The sequence below is a fragment of the Chrysochloris asiatica genome, unplaced genomic scaffold (genome assembly GCF_000296735.1).
Source record: "Chrysochloris asiatica unplaced genomic scaffold, ChrAsi1.0 scaffold00533, whole genome shotgun sequence".
In the NCBI taxonomy this organism is placed as follows: domain Eukaryota; kingdom Metazoa; phylum Chordata; class Mammalia; order Afrosoricida; family Chrysochloridae; genus Chrysochloris; species Chrysochloris asiatica.
In genome coordinates this window covers 476772-485589 of record NW_006409051.1, presented here as the reverse complement: position 1 = coordinate 485589, position 8818 = coordinate 476772, and the positions used below count along the sequence as shown (strand labels likewise).

At 42.0% G+C, this 8818-nt stretch overlaps 1 protein-coding gene across 1 annotated transcript in view; it reads left to right on the top strand.

The window, feature by feature from the left end:
• Window positions 1–856: 856 nt before the first annotated feature.
• The window catches only part of PTPN2 (protein tyrosine phosphatase, non-receptor type 2), a 151080-nt gene continuing 143118 nt past the window's right edge, over window positions 857–8818 (top strand). The window contains exon 1 of the mRNA XM_006877595.1: window positions 857–925. Coding sequence (XP_006877657.1) covers window positions 857–925 — 69 coding nt within the window. The remainder of the gene's footprint in view (window positions 926–8818) is intronic.

The window sequence follows — 8818 nt, the reverse complement described above, 5'->3', positions numbered from 1 at the left end:
CCTACAGTACTGCACTAGGATTCATAATGGAACAGGAGCAGAAAGTCTCATCTTTCTCCCAAGGAGCGGCCAATAGATTGGAACTGTTGATCTTATGATTAGCAGCCCAACTAGTAACCCAATATGCCATCAAAGCTCCTTGTTGTTGTTGGTAAGTACTGTGGAGTCGCTTCCGACTCATGCCGACCCTGCACAGGGTTTGCGAGGCTGTAAATCTTTACGGGAGCAGAACGCCTCATCTTTCTCCAGAGGAACCGCGGGTAGTTTCGAACTGCTGACCTTGAGGTTAGCAGCCCGATTCGTAACCAGTATGCTACCAGAGCTTCTAGGTATGTTTAAAATACAGTTCAAATAATATATTTAAGAAAAGTAACAACTAAGGAGAAAATGATAAATGGGACCGAGGAATGAAGGGCGGAGAAATGAGCGTCCTTAAGGCTTCTCAGGGGACTTTCTAGGGCCCGCCCCAATTGAGTTACTGCCAAGTCCCTTTTTAAGCTGTCTGCACATGATTGGGCATAGGGCACTTCAGGCTGGGCTTTGAGGCACAGCTGCTTGACAGGAATAAAGCAGTGGGAGCAAGGGGACTTGGGTCCGCCCTCCCCACCTGCGCGCTACAACCAAGCTCTGCCTTCCCATACCGCCCACCGTGGCCTCCAGCATCACGTTGGCGTGCTGACGTTCAACGCACCAGGTACTTTCCCCGTCGACCACAGTTGGGGCACTGGGGCGGGGAACACGGTCGTGGCTGCAACCGCGCATGCGCCCGCCGGGCGTCTAGCGTTCCTTGGATCTGCACGGGGTATGAGACTTTCAGCGGCCTGTGGCTTTCCTCGTGACCGTCGGTCCCATCGCCATGTCCGTCACCATCGAGCGGGAGTTTGAGGAGCTGGATGCTCAGAATCGCTGGCAGCAGCTGTACTTGGTGAGTCGTAGGTGCCAGCACTGAGGCCCCCCACCCCCTGCTTCAGGAACACGTACTCAAGCTCGTCCGGCTCCACTCAGCCGCCTCCCCCGCCTCTTCCCTCCGCAAGCGGAAGTGGCCCGCCACCTTGGCGGGCAGTCGCCGACCGGCTGGGCTGAGCTGGGGGAACACGCGGGGCGGGCGCGCAGATGCTTTCTTTTTCTTCATTTGAAAAAGCACAAACAAACTAAAAAACCAAGGACTTTAAACGCAGTCTCTTTTAAGCGCAAGCGCACTGAGCTTCGGAAGTTGGTGCGTCGCGGTTTTTGCTGATATTCCTTTTGCGTTTCTCCGGCACTGGGGCTCCCGTCCAGACCTCAGTCCGGCACCCTTCACAGATCTTCTGGCTAGTGGGGCGTGTCCGGACTAGGGTTTCTTGAGGGTACCTAGTACCCATCGCCAAAGTGGTGTGCGGTCGCATGTAATTCGCGGTCTTCTTGTAGGGCCTAAAACGTGGCAGTGAGAGCTTCATGGTCAGCAGTCTGTACGTTCTCAGGGTCTCTGCCTTTGAATCGGCCTTCTTAAAGATCCCTTTCAGAACGGAAGTAGGGTTCCAGTGTAGTAAGAGAAATGATGAGTTAGTTAATCGTTCTCTAATTTCCTGGGTGGAGATATACTTTGTTGTTGCTAGGTGCCGTTGAGTCAGTTCAACTCAGCGAGTCTGTATAGGGCTTTCAAGGTTGTAAATCTTTGCGGGAGCATAAAGCTTCATATACAAAAAAATTCACAGATCCATATGCTGGAGTGCAAGGTCAGCTTGAACTGCAAAATCAAGCTAATCAGCCACTCCTTGGAAACTTATACAGGGTCACTATGAATAGGAACCAACTCCACTGTACTAACAAAAATGGTGCTGTAGGATCAGCATTGGACTACGAACCACAAGATTAGCAGTTCAAACCCACTGTCTGCTCCTCAGAAACCCTATACAGGGTTTTTATGAGTCGGAGTCGACTTGACAGCACTTTATAACAAAAACAACAGCATGTACATTTTGAAGCTCCTATGTGACTGTAGGATAGATAAGTACTTGATGGCAAGACCAACGGTTCAAACCCACCGCTTCTTGGAAACCATACAGCGCCGTTATACAGTATACAATTTAGCGAGTTTCATAATTTTATACACACGTGCAAGCTTCACTCGAATCAAGATAAAAGAGTATTTCCTTCTCCCCAGAAGGTGACCCTTCACAGTCAATCCCTATCACCTCCCCGCTCTGTAAACCACTACTCTGGTTTTTTTTATCACCACAGAATCATCTTGCCTGTTTTGAAACTCATGTGAATGGAATCACACACACTCTTGTTACTAGCTTCTTTAAATGAACTGGAGTATCTTTTAATTCATACAAAACTTTTTATCATTTTAGTTTAAAATTGTCTACTCCTTCCTTCTCTAAGGAGTCTGGTTATGAGCTGGGCTGCTAACCACAGGTCAGCAGTTTGAGTCTACTAGCTCCTCTGCTGAAGAAACAGGCTCTCTGTTTCTGTCAATATTTACGCTCTTGGAAACTGTATAAGGGGTCACTGTAAGTCGGAACCGTCTCAGTGGCACACCATTCCCTACTGTTAATGCCCAAGATTTTGATGAATGGTGAATTAGATGCTGCTTGTTTCATTGCATGTACTGAAAAAGGGAAAACATTAGGCTTTCCTGTAAATCTTGTTTTTTCTCTATTAATTTTTATATGATGGTAAAAAATGCTTCCTTTGTTATTATGTTGAGGTAATATTTTCTTCTGCAACATATTTTGTTGTTGTTAAGTGCCGTAGAGTTGGTTCCTACTCATAGCTACCCTGCATAGGCTAGTTCCTAAGGAGCAGCTGGTGCGTTTGAACCACTGACCTAGTGAAACTGACCTTGTAATCTAGTGCTGTATCCCCCAGTGCTACACCAGTACTCCTTCTGGAACTCATTAGCAGGCTTGGAACACGTACTGTCTGGAGTACATTGTTGTTGTTGTTAAGTGCCACTGAGTCGGTTCCAAGGCATAGTAACTCTATATAGGGTTTCTGAGGAACGACTGGTGAGTTTGAACTGCCAGCCTTGTGTTTTCAAACCGACTTTGTGATCTAGTACTTATCCTATAGTGCTACACCAAGACTCCTGGAACACATTAGCAGACAGTATAATAAATATCCTATTCACATTGGAATAGAGTGTATTTTATTCTTTTAAATATGGAATGTTTAGATCTTTTAAAGAATGCTGATAAGTACTCTCCTAATTGTGGAAAGTCTTAAATGCAGTTTTAGTAAGGATCTTTATATAAGAGAGCCTATTGGCTTTGTGTTTTCCAGTTGTAGTTGGGTTTAACAGTGGAAAGGCAACTGACATATCAAAATACAGATTTGAGAAGAGGAATAGATTTGAGAAGAGGAAGGTCAATGCTACAACTTAATTCCACTTCACATTTTGCTAAAGTAGCTTGATTTTGTTTTTGATATCATTAATATCCTTAATTCAACAAAAAGTATGATTCTGTTTGTCAGAAAATATCCATACATATTTCACATCCAGTTTCAAGGAGTGCAGGAAACCCTTCTATGGACATTGTAACTAGTAATCTTTTCGTTTAGTGGGTTGGTCAGTGCTCTTATTTTCAATAGAAAATCATGCCACATACACTGGTGTATCATTAAAAGTAGGTCACAAAACAAGGATGTAATAGAAAGTAAGTCTGGGAAGAGCTTGACTAAGAGTGTTTTTTCTAGTTTTCATGTAGCCATTCCACAATTATGGCCCGGGCACCAGTCAGTAAGGAGTGCAGTAGGGAGCTGTAAAGGATCTTCCTGATGAAGAGAGAATTGTAATTAATTTTGAAGGACAGGTTGGTAAGGTGAGAAGATAAGGGTACAGAAGGGAGTATGCCAGAGAAGGAAGAAATGTGCATAAAGCTTCAGTATAGGATGTTTGGAAACTACCAATAGTTTCACATGGTGCAAAGTCTGGTGTGAAGTTGAGGTGTGGGAGAGATGGGGCTGGTGAATAGAGTTGGAATTGACAGCAGCTTTTTTTTTTAATAGATTAGAATAAACAACTTAAAGTCACCAAGGAATTTTAAGCATGGGAGTACCATGATAATATTTACTGCTCAGCTAGATCATTTTGACTCCCATTGACTTGGATATGGGCAGTTTGTCCAGGGAGGAGTCTGCTGGGATGACACCTGAAGGAAAATGATGAGCAGGCAGGACTGAGGGGAGTTACAACTTTCAAATATTAAGGAGTTGTTAGGTATCATTAAGTCGGTATCGACTTATAGCGACCCTGTGTACAACAGAATAAAACATTGCCTGGTCTTGGGCCAACCTTAAAATTGTTGCTATGCCTGAGCCTATTGCTCCTGCCACTGTGCCAGTCCATCTCGTTGGGGGTCTTGTTCTTTTTCTCCGTCCCTCCACTTTACCAATCATGATATCCTTTTCCAGTGACTGGTCCCTCCTAACAATATGTCCAAACTATGAGACACAGAGTCTGACCCTTCCTCTTTGTTTCCAGCCTTTGTATTCCAGTCACCAGTAATTATCAGTATAGCTTGATTACATGTTTTATCAGTTTTAGATTGAAGAAGTTGATAGAAGTCTTCAGTTTCATCATCAATGGCTTTAATGGTTGTTGCGTAAATTTAAATAATAGTGTTATTAACTTGTCTTCCTTGTAGGTATATGGATAGTATCTTGTCGCAGACCATGTTGCATTTCAAGACAGATCTTGAAATGTTCTTTCTGATGATGAATGCAACTCCATTCCTCTTCAATTTGTCATTCTCAGCATAGTAAACCATGTGATTTTCAGATTCAGAATGGCCAATGCCAGTCCATTTCAGCTCATTGATGCCTAGGATATCGATGTGTATGTGTTCCATTTCATTTTTGACAATTTCCTGTTTTCCTAGATTCCTACTTCATACATTCTATGTTGCGATTATTAATGGATGCTAACAGATGTTTCTCTTAATTTTGAATTGTGCGCCATCAGCAAATTAAGGTCCTGAGGGCTTTACTTCATTCATGTTATCAAGGTCAACTCTACTTTGAGGAGCTCTTCCCCAGTCACATTTTGAGTGCCTTCCAATCTGAGAGGCTTATCTTTCAGCACTATATCTGACAATATTCTAGTGCTCTTCATCATGTTTCAGTATTTAGTATTCTGGTGCTGACAGTTTTCCCATGCTATTTATAAGGCTTTCAGTGACTAAATATTTGGAGGTAGTTTCTCTCTCCTTCCTTGTCTGGCTTCGTCTGGAAGCTCAGCTGAAACCTGTCCACCATGGTTGATCCTGCTGGTATTTAAAATACCTGTGGCATAGCTTCCAGAATCTCAGCAACACACAAGCCACCACAGTAAGACAAACTGACAGATGAGTGGTAGATTAAAGAGTAGATGTGTTGTTCATGTTTAGAATGATTCACTTCACTTTAAGGTACCTGTGAGACATTGAATGGAAATAGTTTCATATAAATTTGGAGTTCTGGATAGAGGCCTGAGCTGTAAATATGATTTTGGAAACCACAAACTTTTACATAGGTAGTAAAAGACTTAGATGGAATCACCCAGGGAAAATAAAACTGGAAGTGTTGAATGCCAAGGGCAGAATCTTGATGTTTATACATTAGCATTTATGGGAATAAGCAGAGAAAGAAGAGTGTGGAAGAGTGGAGAGTCATAGCCATAGAAGTGGGGAGAAATTGGCAAAGGAGGTACAGAGGGAATTAATGGTCAGCAGGGTTGCATGTTGCAGATATTGTTAAGTGCTGTCAAGTCGGTTCCGACCCATAGAGACCCTGTATAAGATTTCCGTAGAGCAGCTGGTGACTTTGAACCACCAACCTTGCGATTCAAACCAACTTTGCAGTCCAGTGTATTAACTCACTGTGCCATAGAATATAGGACAAAAACTTCAAGACATTGACTTAGTAACTAGAACATCAACAGTTACCTTAAAGAGAGCATCTGCACTGGAATATTGTTGTTGTTAAGTACTGTGGGGTCGGTTTCCAACTCATAGTTACCCTGCACAGGGTTTCTGAAGCTGCAAATCTTTATGGGAGCAAAAAGCCTCATCTTTTTCCAGTGGAACAGCTGGTAGTTTCAAACTGCTAACCATGAGGTTAGCAGCCCGATTCATAACTACTACACTACCAGGAATGCGGAAGTCACGTTGCCTGGATTTGAGAAGATGGGAAGGTGTGCAAACAAGTAAGCCAGGGCTGCTGTTTTAAGGAACTCAACTTTGAGCAGGGAAAAATAGCTAAAATGAAGCATGGTCATGTGACTACTTCAAACCTTTAATCATTTCCCACTATTTATGATGTAAGATTTAGACCCTTTGTGATGTTCATTAGGCAGTGTGTAGTCTCGCTCGCCTAATTTCCAATATCACTTTCCTCCCTCTTTTCCACTGTTTTTTTTTTTTTTTTTTAAAACCAAACCCACCATTTATTGAAAAGACTTAATTTTCATGACATTTCACTAAATAAGGTGTCTAATTTCCATGTCTATTATATAGGGCTGCTATGAATCAGAACCAGCTCTATGGCACTTAACAGCAGCACTATTTTAAAAGATTATTGACTGTTTAAAGCACTAATAATAATATATCATAAAAATATATGACATCCAGAAGGTAGGTAGTTGGGATTAAACACTTACATGGTTCTTATATTTTCTGGTAAAATAATATTTGGAGATAAACTGTGACAAACTAAGTATATAAGCTGTCATCTCTAGAGCGAGCATTAAAAATGTAACAGAAAGAGGCATAGCTAAAAAGTCAGTAGGTTAGTTCTGATTATACTTACAATGCAGAAAGTCATAATGTTGTATCCACCTTAATATTGGGAGCAAATCAATATTAAGAAAATAAACAACCAAAAAACCCAATAAATTCATAAGATGCTGAAGTGTCAGAGTCACTAAATGATTTGACATCCAGAATTATAAACTGTACTGTGAGGACAGAGAGACACATGGCTGTTTCAACTCTGGAAGAGCAGTACAACAAAGAAGAAACTGCCATAGATGAAATGAAGGAAAATAGAAGCAGAAATCGGCTAAACGTTTAGAGAACTGTTAAGGCTGAGTGTGAACTGATGAGAAATTTCAGAATCCTTGTGAGACCCCGGCTTTTTCCACAGGCATTTGCTAAATGCTTATAAGAAAGATTGATTGTAGGACCAAGGAGCTGAGAGACAGACTTGCTGAGGTTCTGACACACAGAGGTTCTGTAAGTCTGGCGGCAAAGCAGTAATATTGAGAAAACTCTCCCAACCTTGCAGTCTTACACCACATAGCAGAGAATGACAGTCTTTAACTGAGAAAGGGTTAGAAATGCTGAGAAATGCAGACGAACAGGATCTGTGTAAAGGCAAAACTGAAAGAATGCTTCCCACATTCTGGAATTTGCACTCAGTACAAGGAGACTTCAAAAAGATCCTGGAAAAATTCCATTATCTCTTCTTAATGCCTCATATTAGACAGCAGTGGTCTATCAATGCGGGAGGGTCAAGAGCCCCCTTGAAGTATCATTACAAAGTCTAAAGGCAGTGCAGGAAAACTACCATAATCTTGCCTGCACTCTGGACCATCCGTTCAGTACAAAGGCTTAGTGTCTACCTTTGAAGGAGGGGCAGAATGAGTGAGTTGCATAAGGCCTACATAGATCTAAGGTAGGTAGATCAGGAGAATTCAAAGAAATCCTGCATGCTCTTGACTTTACACCAAGTTCCAGAAAGTTACAATTTAATTTGGGGGAGGAGGCAGAAAGACGCCTAACAAGGAAGACCAGTTAATTTATGCAACAACCACAAAACCCAGTGATGATGAAATTGAAGAATTCTATCAATTTCTTCAGTCTGGAATTGATCAAACATGCATATCAAGATGCATTGATAATTACTGGTGATTGGAAGTTGAAGGTTACGAACATTGTCCATTTCCTTTTGATACAGTGACTGTATTTCTTCCATCTTCTTTTGATCCTTTCTGCATCATTCAGTATTTTGGCCATAGAATCCTTTAAGTCAGGGCTTACATTATTTCGTTGGTTCTTTCAACTTGAGAAATGCTGAGCGTGTTCTTCACTTCTAGTTGCCTAACTCCAAGTCTTTACATATTTCATTAAAATGCTTGACTTTGTCTTTTTGAGCAGCCCTTTGCAATTTTCTGTACACTTTTTTTTACTTCTTAATTTTTTCCATTTGCTTTAAGCAGCTCTATGATAGAAAATAAGTTTCAGAGCCTCTTCTGACATACCCTTTGGTCTTTTCCTTCTTTTGGTGGTGGTCTTGAAATATGCCATGTCTGGTTTTAACTTTTATAAAATTTAACCTTTATAAATTCCTTTTGCTTTAAGGGGCCTTGGTAGTGCTGTGGGTTCGGCACTGGGCTGCTAACCCACTAGCAACATCATGGGAGAAAGATGAACCTGTCTTCTCTGATAAAGATTTATAGTCTTAGAAAGCCTATATAGGGTCACTGTGAGTCTGAATTGACTCGATGGCAATGGAGTTTTGGATTCCCTTTGCTTTGGGACAGCTTTTCCTCTTTTGGTTCCTGTTTTGCTTAACTACCTCTTCCTCATTCCTGAGGAGTCCTGTGAAGTGCAAATAGGTTAATTCACTCAACTGCTAACCAGAATGTTGGAGGTTGGTGTCTCCCCCAAAAGTACCTCAGAAGAAATGTCGGGGTTTGCCCTCGACATAGTTGTCACGAGTGTTTGGTTCACAAGGAGGGCAGATCCAGCGGCGATAGGGATAGCGAAAGAATACACAGACAAACAGAAGAAGGGAGACAATGAGGCACCCCAAAGCCAGGGTGGATACATCACTGGTGGGCAGGCTTGGGACT